Consider the following 20,919-nt stretch of genomic DNA (forward strand, 5'->3'; position numbering starts at 1 on the left):
TCTTTCCCTTTCCAAACACGTTGGGATTCTGTGCTTTTTGCCGTTAAAAAAAAATGCAAAGTTTCTGTATCTATATATGCACAAACTTTGTCTTCTTCCTCATTCACGTTGGATCTCATTCACATTTTCAGAAATATCGTAACTCACCCCGAGAGGAAGGTCTCCTGGTTTTGACCGTTTCGTGAAATCGCAGGAGCCAAAACACAAAGATGGTGTTCTGGGTATTTGGGTATGGCTCACTTCTTTGGAACCCTGGGTTCAATTACGATGACAGAATCATCGGCTACATCAAAAGCTACAAACGCGTTTTCGATCTTGGTACGGCGAGAAAGTTCGGATCTTTCTGTTTTTTTTTTCGTGTTTTTGAAGAAACCCGACAACGAGAATGTGAAGATCAGATGAATGATTTCTAATGCGTTGTCATTTTCTTTTTGCAGCTTGCATTGATCACAGAGGGACACCTCAGAATCCTGCAAGAACTTGCACGTTGGAACGATCGGAAGGGTCTATTTGTGTAAGTGTATATGGTATTCAGTCTGTGTGCATATAACGAATGCGACATTTGGAAACTTGGTATGATTTTGTTGAATAAAAAAACTGATTTTGACAGTGGGGTGCTGCTTACTGTGTTCGTGGAGGACCCGAGAAGGAGAGACTAGCAATGGAGGTTACTTTTAAAGATCTTAACCCTCTTCTGTTTTTCCTCGGTTTTTTGTAGATCAAGAGTTAGAGTTTGGTCTGAGATTTTGCCTGTTCTTGTTTCAGTACTTGGAAAGAAGAGAGTGTGAATATGACTCCAAGACCCTTGTCGAGTTTTACACTGTAAGAACAACATATACTTACATTGGCTTGTGTTAAATGTTTCCCGGTTAATTTTGTTAATCGGATTCGTCATGTTCTTCTCTGAATGCAGGAATCCGATGCCTCCAAGCCGATCTTGACCGGAGTTATAGTGTATGTTTCCCCTTCAATCTAAAGTTCTTTAGCTGATCTTGACCGATGTTATAGTGGTTTTGTTAACACAGCCGTTGTTCTCTGCAGTTTCACATCGACTCCAGACAGAGCCTCGAACAAATACTATTTAGGACCAGCTCCATTGGAGGAGATGGCAAGGTAAGACAAGTAACAAACACAAATAAAAGCAGAAATTTTGTCTGAAACATGCTCTCATATGAGTTATATACTCTCTGTTTCGTGTCAGGCAAATCGCAACGGCATCTGGACCTTGCGGGAACAACCGAGAGTATCTTTTCCGGTTGGAGAAATCAATGCAAGACATAGGTTAGGACGAACACAAATACTAAACATACGAGGAAATGTTCTAGCAATATCGAGATTGGATCTCTGAGATATGTTTTTTCTTGGGGATTGTTATGTTTGGGAATGAAACAGGACATGAGGAACAGTATGTGATAGAACTAGCTAACGAGGTGAGGAAGGTACTGGGAAGTGCAAACGCAGTAAATGAGGTGGAAACGGTTCCTGCGTCTCTGTCCGCACAAGGGCCGATCAAATCACAAACGCAGCTCTCGGCGTTTCAGCTGCCTTTGCGCCGTTCGGTCGCGGTTGCCACGGATTCGTAGGATTCACATTTGAGATTTGTGGGGCAAACCATTCCATGCTTATCCGGAGATAATCATGGGCGGTCGTTATCTATTTAATCGTAGAAGCTGCGTAGAGGTATCATGATATTGTTCTGAGTAAACCGGTAGATGAATTATGGATGTAACACCATTTTTCGAGTTCTCATCAAGAGAAAGATTGAATATTTTTGTTGACCTTTTTAATAAAGTTATGATCTTTATCTGAAAATCTAAAGAAAGTTTGAAACTTTACGATGAAAACAACAAAAATTCATGAAAACAGAGACACCAGAGATTAACAATGAAGAAAGAGCGACTTATTGGGAATGGGTTTTACAGGAATTTTATTTTCTGGATTCAACGAAAACATCACAGAAGAACAAAGATAGATTTGTTTCTCACATACATTATTATCTCGTCACAGTCACTGGGAATTCAGCCTCTGGATGTCGACCAACTGGTACAGATCTCCACGGCGTTGTTTGATCAATGGAAGACTTGTCCTGGAGATTGTACACAAGCAAGCATATGACAAAAGGGATTCAATCTGCAAGTGATTAATGTAATTGTGATTGATTTACCTTCTCTGTTCGAGGATAGAGTAATCAATCTCGGCTATGATCATGTCCTCCTCGTGCTCGGTTGTTGCCAGAACTTCCCCAAACTGTCAAAACCAGTTTATGTTCAAGTTCAGTGTTCAACCCAGATTTCATCATTACGGGCAGTTGCTTCTCGGGCTTTTAGGGTTAAAACTGAGAGAATTCTGCCGGAAATTACGGTACTTACGGGTCCCACAAGGGTCGAGTGGCCCCAAGCAACGTAGCCACCTTCGGGATCTCGGGCTGGGGAACAAGTAGCCACATATAACTGGAAGAAAACATCGTACGTAAGAAATACTATCCACGAATCGTTTTGATAATTCGAAGTGCGGGAAAACTAAATGAATGAATTGAATTGTGTTGGTTGTTTTTACCTGATTATCCGCGGCCCTGCATTGGAAAGAAAAGACATAAAGTAGTTAGAATTTAAGAAACAGAAAGTAGTTATCGATAAAACCTAGGAATTCTTTGTCATTGTTCAGGTAATGTATTTAGATAACAAATGTAAAAGAATTATTAACTTTACAGACATATAGTCACTGTGAATTGACCTAAACTAGAATTAAATTTAATTTGTCATAAAATGAAAAGAAAAAGAACTGCCTGATATTATATAATCTATATGGTTTTGCAATTCTGAAAAGCATAGCAAGTGGTTTCAGACCAGTGTATGACACTGAAACCATCGCTATGTGTTCCAAGAACACAAGTTAGTACTTAGCCCGAAATGCATCAAAATGTTAAGTTGGACAACATTACGAGACTATGAGGCTGTAGATTGTGTATAGCACCTCGCCCTTTGAAGTAATTCCCAATGCAATGGACCGGTTGTCATGTTAAAGGCTCCCGGGTAGCACAGCAAATGAGCACCTGAAATTACAAGAGCCAGTCGAGGGCCAAGGGATTTTCTTTAAAAAAGTTTTGGAAAAATAATGTGAAAACCTGCATGCAAGTCCATTAGGGGAAGCATATAAACTTCGGTCTCACCTCTTGCAGCATATATCATAGCCAATTCCTGAAACCGGATGTCATAACAGATGCCTATTCCAATCCGCCCGACATCTGCAATAAACAATAAAACCCTTTTTGTTTCTCTTTTCCTCACAGTGATTGATGTAAAAAGCTAAGCAAAAATGAAATCGGGTCAATCTTATCCTCAGATACTTAACCCGTAACCTCATTTTAGATACATAGGATACACGATTTTGCATGAACAGACTGAAAAAAAATATATTGAGAAAACCATGTAGAAACCTGTGTCCACGATTGTTGGTGTGTCCCCAGCTGTAAGTGTTTTTGATTCCATAAAGGTAATCTTCCCAGGGATGTCTATATCAAACAGATGTATCTGTAGACAAAATCAGAACAAACACCATTATGATATTGCAGCCAAAAAGTCGATATTTAAGATATATATTGCTGACATTGTTCATTTAGCTATAATCAAACAAGCTATGACGGTTTAATGTTAATCCTGAAAACTTCCTCCGTCGCCAAGTCATCAAGATTTTACAAGAGAAACAGGACAATCTTCAACAAGCAACTCTGTGTTCCAGAAGATAACATAGATGACTTGTCGAGTTCATGTTTTTTGTTGCACGAAAATCTGAAAAAGTTTAGATTGGAAAAAAAAAACAAAACCGACCTTGCGATGCTTGGCTTTCAGCTTACCATCCGAGCCAAAAACGCAACAAGTGTTGTACAAGCGGCCATCATATTTCTCAGGTATGGAGCCACCGACTACTGTAATCTTGAGACGGCTAGACACTTCAGAGAGCATTGCAGTAGACGGAGAAGCATCTCCACCGGCGTCAATGTCCTCCGCATAAACCGGGAAACTATCATTGGAGTAAGGACTGTTCCAGATTTCCTGAGACAAGCTCCCCGCGATTGAATCCCATCACCAGAAAAAGATTTCAAGTTCGAAACTTCTGAGACAAAACACTAGCCTGAACTCACAAAGTCAATCAAGTACAGAACAAGAACATCATAATTGACTGTCTAAGCAATCCAAATGCTTCTTCTTAAACTTACAAAACCCCACTTTTTAGACTTAATTAATCAAATTCACGAGAAATCAATATATTCCAAACTCTAACAATCCACTTCTTCTTTTGGGGATTCCTCGGAAAAAGAAACTCACGGGTAAGAGAACAAGCTTTGCACCCTTTGAAGCAGCTTCCTCAATGGCTTTCTTCGCGTGAGCAATGTTCCTCTCTTTATCAGCCGTGACAGAGAGCTGACACAACCCAATTTTGAACTGAAAATGCAGAAGACGAGAAACGCGAATACACCCACCAAGAAAAATCAATCAGAATCACGAAATTAATGAACACCCATGAAATTACAGACGAAAAGAGTGTACCTTTGTCAAAGGAGGCGTCGGGAGAGGAAGAGCAGGAGGAGCTCTGGCTTGTTCGGGCTTGAATGAGGAAGCCATGATCGAGGCGGGTCTCGCAGTCGATGTCGATCGGAGTTTCAGGGAGTGATGACCGGTAGGTATGAGAGGTGATTTGGAGAAGAAGACGGGTTTGAGGTAGACGGGCTGTGGGTGAAGAATGGAGCGATAAAGAGGATTAGGGTTTATAAGATTCTTGGAATGAAGGAGTGATGATGAAATTGCTTTCATTTCACGATCGCTGTGATGAATCAGACAGATTCCTTTCCTTGGTTAAATTCTTGATAATTAAATCGGTTTGGTGGCACCCAGCAGTGCACTGCTCCTCTCACACGTGCGTGATTACATACTGTGCATGTATATATATGTCTATACGCAGTTTTTCATCGCAAAGATTACATTACAACAACAATGCCTTATATCTCGAATTTAATTGGAGTTTCTTTTTCTATTCCGTTTCGATTTTGTGTAAAGAAAGACGTCACAACGAGCTATTGAAATCAGGCATTGACGGTAAGAAGCGCTCATCCACCCGAACCGGATAATTCAACCGGTGGAACGGGTGAAAAAACATATATTTCAAATCAAATAGGTAACTTCGGATCCCGAGATTAACTTGAACTTTAGCTTAGAATAACCGATTATCCAAAAAAACACGTTCATCAAGAACGATAAACAAGAAAGACATGAACATGGAGAACAGTACACTAGTTTCTGCCAAAACTTTTTTTTTTTGGGTTTGCAGAATTTTATTTTTATTTTTATTTTTGGTTCTTGCCGGTCATTCTTCTTCTTCTTCAATTGAAAGGTAACAAAAACAGACATGAACATGAACCAGAAGCACAACAGTTGTAACTCTTCTTCAACTGATGATGGTACTGGTAACTACTTCAAGTATACACATACACAGAAAGACCAAACCAAACCATCAGGGAATTTCCGCAGGGAATTTCAATCAGCATCGATCGTTTTCTGAAGTCAATGGAAACCAAAGAGCAATCACCTGTAAACATATGATAAGATCTTAAGAAAAGCAACCTTTGTTTTAGATGTGTTTCTTCCTGCAGCATTCTACTGTGAGTTCTTCCTCTGGATGTCGACCAACCGATAGAGATCTCCTCTTCGTTGCTTCGCCAGTGGGAGACTTCTCCTGACAATTACAACATATAGATGCGAAAAAAGGACGGTAAGAAGGAAACAGATATCGTCTCCATGAATTGTTTTCAACTCTTTTTACCGTCTCTGTTCGAGGATAGAGTAATCAATCTCGCCTATGACGATGTCCTCCTCATGCCCCGTTGTAGCCAGAACTTCTCCAAACTGTTCCCAAAAAGAAAACGGAAAACCCTCCTTCGAGTTTAGTTTACATTCGATTCCCTCATCATTCAGTGTCGCTTGGCTAATATACAACCTCTTATTTCATCAATCTTGGCATTGCACATTTGCCTCATACATATACATTTCATAAAACTTCAAAAGGCGGTGATATGAATTCAGAACCATATGTATATCAATTGGTTTTTGATGTTATGTCAGAGTAGTACGTGAAGTAAAGCGGGTACTTACGGGTCCTGAAAGGGTGGAATGGCCCCAAGCAGTGTATACAGCTTCCGTGTCTCGGGCAGGCGAACAAGTAGCGACATACAACTGCCATCGTTAGATAAAATACCACATATAAGACTATATAATATAACCGATCAACTAGTTAGCAGATTCGAAATATAGGATCAAGAAACTCTCAATACACTGACCTGATTATCGGCAGCACTGGCACAGGCAGGACAAAACAAGAGCACAAGTGTCAGTAAGGATTTAAGGTTTCGGGGCATGCTGTCAAGTGATTTTGAGCAACTCTAAACAAGGAACCTTTTGGAATTAAGACAATGTAGTCCAGTGTGATTCAAAGCAAACAATTACTCGTGAAAACGGGTTCAAACTTTTACCGTGATCTTATGTTATCAAGGTGAATAACAATAAATATTCACTTGAAAAAGAAGGTTCAATAATAAAGAAAATAGATAATAAAATACAAGGTACCATGCCCTTTGCACCAATTCCCAGAGCAATGCACCCGTTGTCATGTTAAAGGCTCCAGGGTAGCACAACAAATGAGCACCTGAAATCAAACAAGCCAAAACTTTGTTCGCGTTCTGAATCGATGTGGGTTAAGATCTAAGACTGGAGAATTGAGCAGTGGCATGCACGCTTAGCACGTTATTGAGACCGTCACCTCTAGCGGCATATATCATAGCCAATTCGGGAAAGCGGATGTCGTGACAGATGCCTATACCAATACGCCCAACATCTGCAGAAACAAAAGAACTGTTAACTATTTTTCGGTACAGTGATAGTGAACGAGAAAATAAATATAAGCAAGCATGAAGACCGTCAGGGCAAAAAGGTGATCAGATTTGATTCACAGTTTTTGGAAAGAAAAGATGAACATGTTTCTCAAGCAGACAAAGCATGAGCTCATGCAACATATACAGCAAAGTGCGTAACAAAGCACTATGAAAACCTGTGTCCACGACAGTTGGTGTCTCCCCCGCTGATACGGTCTCTGATTCCATGAATGTGTTTTCCCCTGGAATGTCTACATCAAACAGATGCAGCTACAGACACAAATGAGCAGAATGTTCCATTAGACTACTTGTTGTGGGAACAAGAATTTATTACAGTTGATTGAGGCTCGAGGCTGAGATGAGATCCTTTTCTTCCTTATCAGTTACTAGAATCCATAACCATGAAACAATATGAGAACTTAAAGATTAGAATAATATATATATATATATATGCATATATGAGCGAGAAACTAAAAACATGCAACGAGAAATCCTATGGTCCGGAAGGCAAAGCAGATGTGATCCAGAGACTAGAGATCGTATTCTCCCTCATGAAAACTTGAAAATGAAAAGCTCGATTGAAAATTTTCAACCTTTCGATGTTTGGCTATAAGCTTTCCATCAGAACCGAAGACACAACAAGTGTTGTACAAGCGATTCCCGCATCTTTCGGGTATAGAGCCACCCACAATGGTAATCTTGAGACGGTTGGAAACTTCAGAAAGCATTGCTGTTGAAGGAGACAAATCTCCATTAGCATCAATTTCCTCCGCACAAATGGGGAAAGAATCACTGGAATAAGGGTAATTCCAGAACTCCTGACACAAACTCCATAGAACAGAACCACGTCAGACAAGATTACAAGTACATGCCTCCGTATACACATAACGAAACATTAGCATAAACTCCTAGGCCATCACGGATCAAACTAGTCTGTCATAATCAAACGTTAGGGAAGAACTCGGACGAGCTAAATCCTTCTTAATTCTAAAGAAAACTTCGGGACTGAAGCCATTAAACCCTAACGATTCCCAAGCTATTAAAAAACTTAGACATTCCTTGGAAGAAAACAGAAACTCACAGGTAAGAGAACAAGCTGAGCTCCATTTGAAGCAGCGTTTTCAATGGCGTTCTTCGCGTTAGCAATGTTCCTCTCCTTGTCAGCTGTAACAGAGAGCTGACACAACCCAATCTTGAACTATACACGTCCCCGAACCGAATCGAAACAAAAAAAACACCAAGAAAATCGCATCAAATTCACGAAATCATCAAAAACCCACGAAAGTTCAAACCTAAAAAGAGTTTCTTGCCTTTGTCACAGGAGGAGTAGGGAGAGGAAGAGACATCGGAGATCTTGCAAGTTCTGGTACGAACGAGGAAGCCATCGTCGAGAAGAGTATCTCCGTCGGTTGGTCGGAGTGATAATTGTCGGACGAGAGAGAATTTGAGAGAAAAAATCGAATCGAATGAGAAGAGGAGAAAGGTTTGAAGAAAGATGGTAAAGTCAACGAATTTATTACATTATCTTGAAGTTTTCACTCAGGAATAAAGTCATGAAATTTATCGCATTTCTTCAGTAACGAATGATTTGAAAAATCGTTATGGAAATATGAATAAATTCTAAATTAGAAATATAGGGGGAGCCTTTGTACGGTGGTCAACTATGGTGGTCGCTTCCCAATCCGACCCAACTTCGGACTCTGCCTCATCTTATTAAATCCGCTTAATTTGGTCTTTTTGATTCCGTACTTTCGCATCCATCTCTCTCTCCTCGCACTCTGCAAATTCTCGGAGCAGGTCAAATCCTTTTCTCGTCTTTTCCCTCCTTTTGCTCCCTCTCTCTCTCTCTCTCTCTCTCTCTCTCTCTAAGCGCTTCACTGAGGTTTCGGCCTTCGGGTATGATGGACGGAAGCGGCGCGTACAACCCACGCACGGTGGAGGAGGTCTTTAGGGATTTCAAGGGTCGTAGGGCTGGGATGATTAAGGCCTTGACCACCGGTAAATCTTATATTTTCCGATGCTATTCTTCGTTTTCCTAGCCGCATCTGACGTTTCCTTCGTTTTTTTTTTCTTTTCCTGGATTCGCTGCCTTTTTCTTTCTCTTCATTATTACACTCTCACTCGAGAGCTTTATGGGTAACTGACTGTGTTTGGTCCGTTTATCGCAGATGTCCAAGAGTTTTACCGACAGTGTGATCCCGGTGAGTGTTTTTTTCCCAGATTGCTTTTTGGTTTTCGATACCTGCGAACATCAAAGCTACAGGTTTTCTACTAAAAAAAAAACATCAAGCTTTTCATTTCGTTTGTGGTTATTGTTTCGAAATGGGATGTGGGATCGAATAATTAGGGTTTTGTGGGTCTTGCATTCGTTGCGAATAGAATCTTTCTCCAGTGGGTTTGTTTTGCTTGCTTTTTTTTTTGGAACGAATCAAGTTGGGGAGGATCGCGGAGACAAGGATAGCTTCTTTGTTTGACTTGGTTGGATTGAGTTTTTGAGTTCTGTCTTTTTTGAAATATTTTATGGTCAAATTTGGATGATTTCTTTGTAAGGTCTCGTTTTGGATTCACCTTGATGTGTTCTACAGCTTCAGCATTTTACTTGAATTGTGTTCTTTGTGATGGAAGTGCAATAGAGTTGGCTTGGTTGGAGTAATGTTCTTTGAGGTCTCTAAAGCAGCTAAATTTGCCAAAGAATTGGTCTTTCCTTACTTTATATCAGTTGGCATTGTGTTTCGGCTTTCAAAGTCGAAAATGGAAATTTGGCTGTTCATTGATTTTACGAGGAGACCACGGATATGAAGATGTAAACGTTATTCTGTTCGATGTCAGATTTGCTACACTCACTCTCGTTTGCCGTTTAAGCTCCATCTAAGTGTGGAATATTTACTATGTATGTTAAATGTTCTCTCTTGCTTTCCTGTGTTTACATATACAATGACCCTTTTCCGGAAATTGTCGTGGACAGTTTCTAAATCCTGGTTTTGACCTCAGGCTAAGAAATAATAACCCATTGTCTCTCCCGTTTTGCCTAATTTAGTCGTTTACTTCCATATATGCCTTGGATTCTTCTATTTCATCATGTGTTATTAGGGCTAGTGATCTCTGGGAAAAAAATATGTGCTATATTTTCGGTTTGGATATATTGATGGTCCCTGGCTCAGATTTTATTACTGTGTCCAGATGATCTTACAGCGTTATTTCTGCATTGCCCTCGTCGCTTATCATTACAGAAAAGGAGAATCTATGTCTTTATGGACACCCGAATGAGCATTGGGAGGTGAATTTGCCCGCTGAAGAGGTTCCCCCAGAGCTCCCGGAGCCTGTTCTGGGCATCAATTTTGCCAGAGATGGAATGCAGGAGAAGGATTGGCTGTCTTTGGTTGCTGTCCATAGCGACGCATGGCTTCTTGCCGTCGCTTTCTTCTTCGCATCTAGGTTCGGATTTGACAAAGCTGATAGGTTAGTTTCTTCTCTCCCCGAGCTTTCATGACTGGAAAAGACTTCTGTCTTGTCTTTGCATGTCTCTGGTGTTCTCTGATTGGCTTCAAGGGAAGTTGAAATGCTCCATGCTTTACTGTTTTTCAATGTCTTATGTCTGTCTCTTGCCAAAATCAATCTCTGTGCGGCTTATGTCATTGACCGATATCATTTTTGACGTAGGAAACGGCTTTTCAATATGATCAATGATCTCCCAACTATATTCGAGGTTGTCACAGGAACCGCCAAGAAACAGTTGAAGGAGAAATCGTCAGTTTCCAACAATAGCAGCAACAAATCCAAATCAAACTCCAAGGTAAAGGGTTTTGTTCATTCGCATTTGGGGAGTGTCCAATTGGAATTGTGATTTTACCATCTTTGAATTAATAGGAAAATTTTAATGGCTGCTTACAGCATGTAATTACTATCCATTTCTGGTGTGACAAATATGACATGTCTATGTGGTTTGTCTGTACTAACTAAATGCTTGCCCTTCTCCGATTTTCCTCGTGCAAAACTACAGCGTGGGTCAGAACCGCGAGGCAAGTACTCGAAGACTACGGCCAAGGATGAGGAGGAAGACGAGGGTGTGGAAGATGAGGAGGATGAAGAGCAAGGGGAGACACTATGTGGCGCTTGTGGAGAGAGTTATGCGGCTGATGAATTTTGGATCTGTTGTGACATTTGCGAGAACTGGTTCCATGGAAAGTGTGTCAAGATCACTCCAGCGAGGGCTGAACACATCAAGCAATATAAATGCCCGTCTTGCAGCAACAAGAGGGCTCGATCATGATCATAGTGCTCGTCTTCAATTTCTCGCCTCCCTCACCCTGTGTATTCTTTGGCATGATGGACATGACAGCTAACTGTCTTGTTAGATCAGGTTTGTTCCTAGAGACATGTGATTTGGTAATGGTAGGAAAGTGCCCTTTTGTCTTGCAGCGTTAGGAAGTTAAATTGGTAGCCACAAAAGAAAATCAGTCGCCCGGCTTAGGAAATCCAAGTAGAGCTCTGGTTGGGAAAGGTATTCATTTATAGTACCGAACCAACCGGGCAAATCGGGCAAATTCTTTTCAATGGCGATTGAATGAAGTTAATCTCATGTTTTATACCTCCCCGGTGCTTGTTGCTATGTTTTATGCCCGTTTGTGAGAGAGAAACGCATTCTTAAACTTCACTGTTCTGTAGTTTCGGAATCAGGTTGAGTCGATTTTGCTTCAGAGATATGACAGGTTGCATTTGCAGAGTTACGTGCTGTTTCCGTGGCTCGGTCTGTTCACCGGATTAAAATCTGGTATGGGGCCTCGTCTTCCTGCCTGTATCTGTGGCCATTTTATGTCGAGTTTCGGATTCTCAGTGTTGGGTTTTGTACTAAAGTGTGTGGCTTTTGCCTTGGTAATAGCTTACTGATTCACAATGGAAAGGAGAAAGTGTTCATCATTGGTGGGATAGGATAGGATTTAGATTAGATTCTCAAGTAAGATGATAAGGCTTGTGTTTGATTTAAAGATCTGATGCCGTCATTGTTTCTCTCTGTTTCTCTGTTTGGAAACTAAGAAACGGAGAGAAATTCTGGGAAAATGAAGAGGAACAGAGTACAGTTTCTGGAGATTTTTCGGTGTATTCTCATTGGACAAGTTACACGATCTAACTTCAACCCGTAACGCAGACTTCGTATAGATTTGGTTCACAAACGAGTTGAGAGCGTTCGCTATATAATACAAGAACTAAAGATATAAAGACAAAATGATGGATCATTTTATTATTGTCGTCGTCATCAGCAGCAGTCTTGTCTCTTTGCAGACAAGCGTTTCAAGAACTCGTAGGTTGTGATCATGGTGGTTGCAGACATTGACATGGAAACCCATCTTGGTCCCAACCCTCTGTAACAAGCTCCCAACCCTCCTTCCTTCATCAAGTTCCTCACTGCCTGAAAGACCGTCATCGGTCTTCTTCTACCGTTATCTTCCACGTCCAACACCTGCAACCTCGTCTTTATAGTGTCTAACGGCATAGTGATCAAAGCCGAACACCCACTCGCTATGGCTGCACTCGCGGCTTGAACCGCCATCCTCGCCTTTGAGCTGACGTCACTGTCTTTTTCCTGGCCGAGGTTGTTACATCTAAGTCCGGACCAGATTGATCTCTGAGCCGTGGAATACGATGCCCACCAGACAGCATTCGACGGTGCATAAGTCAAGATCGAGATCCCAAACCCTCTGTAGAATCCTCTCGGCCCATCTGTACGCAGAATCTTTCTGAACGCATCCATCCCGTTGGCGTATCTGCAAGAACTTACACTCGGGATATGCTTGTTTAAGGCAACGTTGCCTTGGACCATAAGCCGCTGGCTAACGACATCGATCGGGGTCCACACCAGCTGAGCAGCCATGGCTGAGCTCAATCCGGCGGCCCCACTGGCAACTGCGACTGCTGTCGTGTCCGAGAATCCTAACCTAAGTGTTGCTTGGCCTACACTGCTTTTGGTGATCTCTAGAGCCGCCATGTACAGAGCTCGAGCCGGGACAGTTCCAATCAGGGAAGTGCCAAAGCCCTTGTAAAACCCTCTTAGACCCTCGAATCTGGCGATGGCTAGAGACATACTGGCGCAGGAGATTCGAGCCGGGGAGACTTGTTGTCGGGTTTTGAGGACAACAATCGGGTAAAGAACGGACGATACGCCCGAGAAGAGAGCGGCTCCGAGGAAGAAGAACTTGGATTTATCAAGCATTTGCCAGTCTACATCTGCAGGCATATGTACCTGAGATGTTCTTCCCGGTCTTTTCTTCTCTCTCATCACTGCAGCTAAACTCATTCTCACCCTTGTCTTAGAACACAACAAAAAACCTAAAAGACCTTTTACCAGATCGAATCTTGCACGACCAAATCCCAAAGTATCAAACTTTTTTTCTGGGTTTTCTTCCTAAAAGCTCGAAAAAACAGAAAGAGCTTCACTTCAATGGCACTGAAATCGTCTGAAGAAGTTGAAGACCCTCCGTCTGATGAGAGAGAAAGCAACCGGTTCCTTCTTCTCCGCTGGGGTGAGAGATCAAGTACAAAAATGGAAGAATCGAGCCCAATTTAGAGACGCTTGATCACAGAGAAGGGTTTGATGTGTGTATGAGCGTGAGGGAGGGAGAGGGATGAAATGGTCAAGAGGGTTATTTCAAGACGAAAGAGAGAAGACAAAACAAGTAGCTGAAGCTCTGAGATTCTTACCGGAAGAAAATCTTAGGGTTTATCTTCAAAACTATGAACCTGATACAACATCCCATCGATACATACACACACACGCACGCATCCCATATATATACAGAGGGAGGGAGCACAAAACGATGGGTCGTATGACTCTGAGAGAAACAAAAGGTCAGAAAAGGAAAGGACCTTTAACGGAATGGGAGAGAGGAGAGAGGAGAGAGGAGGGAGAAGAGGAACACGTGGCGAGCGTTCATTGGTGGGACTACGAGAAGTTAGCCGCTTTTAAGGTTACATCCAAGCGGTGGTGGTGGCTCATTCGCACACTTGTTTCTTCATTCTGTGGGTTCATCCATGTCCTTAATTTAAATAAAAAAAACATTACTACTATATTTACTTATTTGTATCAAAAATATTTTTTCTAATAATTAATCACATATATTTTAAGAATTAGTGCATTGATTGATTGTAATTTGTCGGATTGATTTCCTCAATCTTATTATTTGCATAAAAAAATCAAATATTTAGGATTTCTTAAGGATTAGCGTATTCACTCTCCATGCTATTACAAATGAAGCGAATGGGCATCGTGTGGATTGTCGGAAAACCATCATAGTCATGGAAATTAGGAGGGGGTATAATATCCAAAAAAACCGAACCGATCCGTTATTGGATCTGTATCCGAACCGAAAATTCGGATATCCGGAATTTACAAATCGGATACGGATATTTAGTTTAAAATATTTGTCGGATATGGATATCAAATTCGAATTATCCGGTATATCCGATCCGTACTAATTAATAATATTATTAAATATAAAAATAATTTGCTGTAGAGATATAAAATACTTTATACTTACATATTTTGTAGATATATTGAAGAAATATTTTATGTATATTAAGATTTAGAATGTTTAGTCTGATTTAGAATGTTTAGTTTTTTGAATATTAAGTTTTATTTTGTTTAATTTTTTAAATTTTGAATTTTCAATATATTTGTATATGATAGATTATGTTTATATTTGTATTTGATTTGATTTAAAATATTTAAATTATGAATTTTTAAATTGTGAATAACATTTATATTAAAATAATTTATATAATTTATTTATATTTGTAATTTTTATTTAAATTTGAATCAAATTCTTATATTTTTTAAATTCTTATATTTTTTATGTCAAATATGGATATTCTCAAATATCCGCGATATTTACGGATAAAATATGAATCGGATATAAATATCTCAAAAATCACGGATTTATACACACAACTAATAAAAATATTATAATATATATATATATAATATGAATTTAGTATGAAGTAGGGTAATGAAAAAAAGGTCAAATGCATGGTGATTACCATAATCTTCATGGACGACAAATTTTCAGGATCGGGAATTCAAATATAAATATCATGTACATGGGAAATTATTTTGATAATTTATTAATACCCCAAGAAGGTTCAATCATAAAAAAAAAAAAAAGTACTTGCAAGGATTTAACCATCATGCCGTTTGAGAACAGTGTGATGTGGACAACATGCCGTTTTTCGGGGGGAGGTCAGGTGAGGATCTCAAGAAGATTGCCTCTTGTTTTCTTTTTTCCGTTGGCCCCGTTGAGAAGCTCGAGCACCCACTGATTCTCTCACACAAAAGATCAAACAATGGACCATAACATATCACTGGTTGGAAACGTCGCCGTTTTGAACACTTACACTTCCCAACAAATCGGACAAATAAATCTGAAATTCGATAATATTCGAAAATGGGTATTCGTCTATCGACGGAATAAAATCAAATAAATCCGACAATTAGTTATTCGTCCAACGACATCATCATTCCTTGATTTGTTTTTTTTTTTTAATTCCTCGAACTCAATTTGATTTGAGATATATATATATATATTATGGTATTGTAATTAATAATAAAATAATTATTTGGTGTGGTCTAGTGGGCTAAATAGATCATATCACATCATAAAGTCGATCCATACTCTTCATAATGCTCTAAAACAAAATCATTGCAAACTCCCCTGTTTTTACTTGAAACTATCCAATGCATGTATATCTTTATGTATATTTATTCGAGTTTTTAATTTTTTTTAAAGAGTTTGACTGTAAAATACAGAAGAGAGACTCAAGAGATATATCACACTCTAATTTGGTTTAAATTCCATTCAATTTCTATTTTTATTAATAAAAATCTTTAATTCTTTAAGATATTTTTTATTTTTCAACTGTTTATTATTTAATTCAAATGGAATTTGGATTTTTAAGTTTAAAAAAAAATATAACCGTTCAATCTTTGGATTTCATATCGATCATGGTTATATGTCATTTGGTCGAGTTATGTTACAAATATTCTCATGGATTTTTCGGCGCTGCACTTTTTTTTTTATAAAGAAAATTCTATAAAGATGAAAGGGTAAGTCAGAAACTGTAAATCCTAAAAAAATAAAAAATAATAAAAAATTTGGGAGTTTCTTCTTCGTTTAAAAAAGAACCAAAACCTTTCTCTTCATAATGTTACAATGCCAATTGCTACAAAACTTGTACGGTGAAATAAGATGAATCAAAGGTAAAGTGACAACACAAAGTAAGAGAGAACAGAACCCGGTTTTCGGAGTTGGCATCATCTAATACGGCTTTCTCCTCCCTCGATTGTCCGTACTATCGAGGCAGATCTGTCTGGAATATGACCAAGCTCTGAACATCTTCGGCCAAACAAACGAGCGGCGGATCCCGTTTCTTCTCCCGGATCTTGCTTTATTCCCCTGTTTGAGAGTTTCCGACTGTAGATTATTATCACCCGTGGTCGTCCTAACGAACAAGGCGATGAAGAACCCTTCTTTGTCTTCGACGGGATCCATCCTGAGCAAATGTTCGGCTGCAAAAGCGGAAAAAATACAAACTATGATCAGTTCCGGTAAAGGGACCAAGCAGATGGTAGGTAATATGAGCGGTACTTTACATCCAGGGAAAACCGGAAGGCCACGGCGATTCCACTGAGGAAAAGGAGTTGTGAGTTTGAAGCCAAAGGATGAGGCGAGCGGTAAAACAGATGCTACGACGTCTTCGTTCTCTATCTGGTGAATGGAGCACGTGCTGTATACAACTCTCTCAACCTGTGGAACTACATTGCAAGAATCGGATCATACCCTAACCGACATGTTTGATAACTTTCTGTTTATACAGATTATATTTATGCATTTGTAGGGCAAAAACCTAAAAGAGAAATAATGATGACCCAAATGGAGGATCCATAATTGCTAAATAGCAGAAGAGGTAAAATTCACAATCCAGAATAATTAAGATATCTCAAGATTTGAAAAATAGAACATCTGCAAATATGGTGCGTGTAACTAAGGGCAAAGGGAAGACAAGAAACCAAAGGAAAACATGTTTCAGTACAACATGAAGACAGTGTTGAAACTTACAGGAGAGTGCATGGGCAAGAGCCTTCTTCTGGAAAATGGCAAGCTTGTGCAATCTCATTGTGTCATAGTTAGCGGAATTATCTGTAAAGACAGGAGTTTTGATGTTTTTAAGTCCTATGGTTTATTATGAGAATAAAGATGTGTTTCTCAAAATAAACCACCCGACATGAGGAAGAATTTATTTGTTACCGGCAGTATGAGAAGGAAGGAGATGGTCCAACCGATCAGCAGTGGTGCCGGAGCCCGAGCACGAAGGATCCAATAGTATAGCCCGAACCTGCAGAGTAAACACACGCATAAGCATGATAACAAACTTGGGCAACAATAATAACCCATGTCATATAGAACTTTCTTATTTGCAAACGCAGGAAACTGGTAACTTGGACAGTGCATAGACCTGGCTAGCACTGTTCATTTCACTACGTTAATCGATTGGGTATCCAGATAGAGACCAAGGCAAAAGCTGGTGAAGAAACAGGGCCAGGTAACACACTAACTGGAGATATCTCAGAAGAATAAGAAACTAAGCTGGTGAAGAAACAGGGCCAGGCTTATTCAAATGTCGGTCCATGTCATGGAAAAAACTTGAAAAGCAGACACTATCAGTTAATACTTACCTTTGCAAAAGAAGGGTCCTCTGGATTTAGGCCCAAAAAATCACCATGAAAGACTTCAATATCTAGACCCAGGGTCAAGCAAAACAATCATGTGAAGAAGATTGTGGCGGGCAAGCAATGGGTCCAAGATAAAATAACACGGTGAGAAACACAAGAGGCAGGCATTTATCTAACTCACTCTCACTCATACTTCAATTCCTGTAAACTTTTTACCAGAAGCTTCGGACAAGATATCGAATAGAAATTAAAAAGAACTGAGATGGCTTAAAAACAGAGGATACTAGAAGCACCAGATAGCTTAATAGTCTGCTCCAGGCGCTTTACCCGTTCCTTGTTTAGTTCACATGCTACGAGTCTTCCTTTTCCTTTCATGAGGGCAGCGAGATGGACAGTTTTATTTCCTGGAGCTGAACATGCATCAAGAACCTTCACAAAAAGAGTCCAAAATAAACACACTATTACAGTCGGTAAAATAAATTATACCGCGGACAAAAGCCCAACTCCACCATCAAGGAAACAAACACAGAATGCGACAAAGATGTGACCTAATCTCTTGCATGCTTCTTGAAATGAAAATTTCCAGGAAAACTGTTACAACATGATAACATGAAACGCAACAATCAAATCTCACACCTCCCATCCTGGTTCTGGGTGAAGTGCTGCAGCCACCATAGAACTTGCCTTCCCCTATGATAAATTAAGAGAGACAATATGTCAGAATTTTTCCTTTTAAGAAATCTCAAGATTCACACGAATTACCTGTAAAAATATATTCCCATTCTTAACCAGAGGATGGTCATGCAAATCACTGCCAGGAGGCATCACCAACAAGTCAGGGACTATCTCATCTTTTTGCACCTATTTCGAAAGTGAAAAACATACGAAGATAAAATAGGGATCAGGGAAACATTAAGCCGGACATGAAAGAGAAACACAGCTTCATATATCCAAGATTTCAACTTGTTCACTAGATGAAGATGAACATTGAACAGCATGAAAGAAAGCGACCCAGGTGATGACAGGAAAGAGAATTCACCACCTTCCCCAATAATGAACCCTAATCTGTTAGTTTACTAAGTTAAAATTGAACAACTATCCAATACATCCCAACCAACTGAATGCTTTGCTTATCATAGATCTTGGAACTTACAGTATATTGTTTCTCCAGTTCATGCATTGCCGAACCCACATCCATCTTAAGCGTATTTACACGGACATAACGTGGTTTTGAAACGTCTGCGAACAAAACACCCAATACAATATAAAGATTAACGGAAGCAAAAACCAGATTTTCCATTGTGGAAACAGATAACACCCTATTTATTGTGCACTGAGTACCAAAATGTTGAGAAGGAACCATCAACTCGTCAATGCTTTTGACTTTCTTTCTCACTAGAAGCTTGGCTAGAGCCGACAAAAGAGCATCTTTCCGTCCCATGAGAAACTTCTCAGCATCACCAACTGATGGCATATCCTGAGATTAGAACGGCCTTCAGAAAACCAAAATGTAGGCTCTATGCAGAAAAAAAAACTTCTTAATCCATATACTTCTCGAAAATTAACCACTTGATACAGTAATTAACTTCTGATGGCAAAAAATGTCACCTTGTTCAGATCATTGTACCCTAAACATGAAAATCGATCAAAAAGACAAGGTATTACCTGACCAAAGAGGATGTCATAACAAATAATGTAGATCAACGCCTCTTGCCTCTGCAATAAAAAATCAGAAAACCGCTAAAGAAACAAAACACTGAGTAATTTCAATCAGGGAAAGCAGCATCACTAGCACATGCAATTGCTCCACATACCTTCCATTTGCTATTCAGTACATTGGCAATTTCCAGCACATCCTTGATGACATTAAGATCTGTAAACAATTTCCAGAACAGAATATTCTTATAATTTCAAAGCAAAATTCCATGTTAAGCTGCAAATGGTACATGAAACCCAAGCTCAGAATCTAGATGGGATGTCGAAAGGAACATTAGGTTCGGATGATGTTCTTCGAGACTTGAGTATATAGAGGCAAAACCCAAAATCACCATTGTCTCATACCCAAAAGCATAAATCGAATACCCAAAGAGGAATAACCCTGAAATCAAAAACTTTCTCGGAAACCAAGCAGATAAAAGCTTACGCTTGAGCGTTTCGCATACAAGAGCAAAGGTTGCGCGCTTGTTGCGAACGGAAGGGCTGTAGACGAGAGACTTGATGGAGGCGACGGCTCGTCGCTCGGCATCGCCGTGGAGAACGCATCGGAGAATCCTCGCCGCCTCTCTTCTGGCGAAGTAAGCTGATCTCTCTGCGCCGGAAAACGGTTGTTTCGCCGGCGGTTTTCCGGCAACTCGCTGCGGCGCGTTTGCTCTGCCACGCGCCATGACTTCTCGGAAAGAAAACCCTTCCAAAACCTTGAACTCATGGCTATCAAATTAAGCTCTCTGAAACGCACCGTTTCATGCCCCTCCCCAAAAGTAATAATATCTAATTTCCGTTTTTCTCTTTCCCCAGTTTCTTTAGTGTATTAGGAGGTATATTAAAAGATCTCGATGGAGTGGGTTCGGTCGGGTCGGGTCGGATATTTGGTTTGAATCCCTAATTGGTTTGAAAGTTTTGGCTCCAGATAAACCTGATTTTTTGGATTTATATAATCAAATACGGAATTCGACCCTATAAATTTCGGATTGGATCGGGCCGCTCAGTTCTTTTGTTATTTTATTTTTATTTTTTAAAATTTTTTTTTTTTTAAAATATCAGATTTTCGGACCAATCCTAATTGAACCCAAAATTTGAATAGAACATGACCAGAAAATCCGAGTTTTTTCGAATAAAAAAACTTAGATCTGAAATCCGATATTTTTTTGAGTGACTTAGGTCGGGCTTCGGACCTATGTATATCATTATCATCCGCAAAGTGTATAAGATTATTATTTCATGTTGTTAGATATAATCTGCGAAATAATTTATCATATAGTTTGTAATAGTAATTTATTATAAATCAAATTTTTAACGTAGACAAAAAGGAAAATAAAATAGATTATGAAACATGCTCGATGTAACTGGAAGCAAGCACCATTCGTTTCCACAGTTGCAAAAGGGAATGCGAATTAGAATGCTGCAGAATATATTTACGTCAATATACAAGTGTGTGCGCGCGTATATGTATATATATAATTGGAGATTTCGGTTCGGTTTAGATAAAATTAGAATTTTTCATTAAACCGGTTCTTGGTTTACGCGGAATATAATTTGGCTCTGCGATTGCCAAACCGAG

At 39.7% G+C, this 20,919-nt stretch overlaps 6 protein-coding genes across 8 annotated transcripts; 2 read left to right on the forward strand and 4 right to left on the reverse strand.

Moving 5' to 3' along the window:
* The first annotated feature begins 16 nt into the window (after positions 1–16).
* On the forward strand, positions 17–1,778 carry LOC104811222 (gamma-glutamylcyclotransferase 2-1). Its single transcript, XM_010537869.2, has 8 exons — positions 17–318; positions 438–514; positions 611–667; positions 766–822; positions 914–954; positions 1,042–1,113; positions 1,202–1,281; positions 1,393–1,778. Exons 1-8 carry the CDS (start codon positions 210–212, stop codon positions 1,581–1,583), a joined length of 684 nt encoding a protein of 227 aa, XP_010536171.1. The 5' UTR covers positions 17–209; the 3' UTR covers positions 1,584–1,778.
* A 100-nt stretch (positions 1,779–1,878) lies between these two features.
* Positions 1,879–4,856, reverse strand: LOC104811224 (omega-amidase, chloroplastic-like). The gene is made up of 10 exons (XM_010537871.1): positions 4,548–4,856; positions 4,326–4,442; positions 3,828–4,052; positions 3,437–3,530; positions 3,170–3,244; positions 2,974–3,052; positions 2,557–2,572; positions 2,370–2,450; positions 2,165–2,247; positions 1,879–2,086 (listed from the first exon to the last, which is right to left on the reverse strand). Exons 1-10 carry the CDS (start codon positions 4,809–4,811, stop codon positions 2,008–2,010), a joined length of 1,113 nt encoding a protein of 370 aa, XP_010536173.1. The 5' UTR covers positions 4,812–4,856; the 3' UTR covers positions 1,879–2,007.
* A 533-nt stretch (positions 4,857–5,389) lies between these two features.
* LOC104811223 (omega-amidase, chloroplastic-like) lies at positions 5,390–8,487 on the reverse strand. The gene is made up of 10 exons (XM_010537870.1): positions 8,233–8,487; positions 8,004–8,120; positions 7,516–7,740; positions 7,099–7,192; positions 6,811–6,885; positions 6,618–6,696; positions 6,332–6,347; positions 6,147–6,227; positions 5,818–5,900; positions 5,390–5,730 (listed from the first exon to the last, which is right to left on the reverse strand). Exons 1-10 carry the CDS (start codon positions 8,305–8,307, stop codon positions 5,652–5,654), a joined length of 924 nt encoding a protein of 307 aa, XP_010536172.1. The 5' UTR covers positions 8,308–8,487; the 3' UTR covers positions 5,390–5,651.
* A 137-nt stretch (positions 8,488–8,624) lies between these two features.
* On the forward strand, positions 8,625–11,514 carry LOC104811226 (PHD finger protein ALFIN-LIKE 4). The gene is made up of 5 exons (XM_010537872.2): positions 8,625–8,920; positions 9,091–9,123; positions 10,153–10,381; positions 10,583–10,715; positions 10,923–11,514. The coding sequence occupies exons 1-5, from the start codon at positions 8,821–8,823 to the stop codon at positions 11,190–11,192; spliced, it is 765 nt and encodes a 254-aa protein (XP_010536174.1). The 5' UTR covers positions 8,625–8,820; the 3' UTR covers positions 11,193–11,514.
* A 466-nt stretch (positions 11,515–11,980) lies between these two features.
* LOC104811227 (solute carrier family 25 member 44) lies at positions 11,981–13,955 on the reverse strand. The gene has a single exon (XM_010537873.2). The coding sequence runs from the start codon at positions 13,212–13,214 to the stop codon at positions 12,177–12,179; it is 1,038 nt and encodes a 345-aa protein (XP_010536175.1). The 5' UTR covers positions 13,215–13,955; the 3' UTR covers positions 11,981–12,176.
* A 2,098-nt stretch (positions 13,956–16,053) lies between these two features.
* Positions 16,054–20,118, reverse strand: LOC104811228 (probable 28S rRNA (cytosine-C(5))-methyltransferase). Of its 3 annotated transcripts, none has more exons than XM_010537874.2 (13): positions 19,786–20,115; positions 19,457–19,515; positions 19,308–19,358; positions 18,984–19,119; positions 18,796–18,881; positions 18,405–18,503; positions 18,279–18,332; positions 17,927–18,071; positions 17,646–17,707; positions 17,218–17,305; positions 17,029–17,109; positions 16,558–16,724; positions 16,054–16,478 (listed from the first exon to the last, which is right to left on the reverse strand). In XM_010537874.2, the coding sequence occupies exons 1-13, from the start codon at positions 20,024–20,026 to the stop codon at positions 16,224–16,226; spliced, it is 1,524 nt and encodes a 507-aa protein (XP_010536176.1). In that variant the 5' UTR covers positions 20,027–20,115; the 3' UTR covers positions 16,054–16,223. The 3 variants fall into 3 exon arrangements, with proteins under 3 accessions (XP_010536176.1, XP_010536177.1, XP_010536179.1); XM_010537875.2 differs by having other exon boundaries at positions 16,563–16,724; positions 19,786–20,112; XM_010537877.2 differs by lacking the exon at positions 16,054–16,478 and having other exon boundaries at positions 16,626–16,716; positions 19,786–20,118.
* Positions 20,119–20,919: the final 801 nt, after the last annotated feature.

This window comes from Tarenaya hassleriana, unplaced genomic scaffold (assembly GCF_000463585.1).
Source record: "Tarenaya hassleriana unplaced genomic scaffold, ASM46358v1 Cleome19, whole genome shotgun sequence".
NCBI lineage: Eukaryota > Viridiplantae > Streptophyta > Magnoliopsida > Brassicales > Cleomaceae > Tarenaya > Tarenaya hassleriana.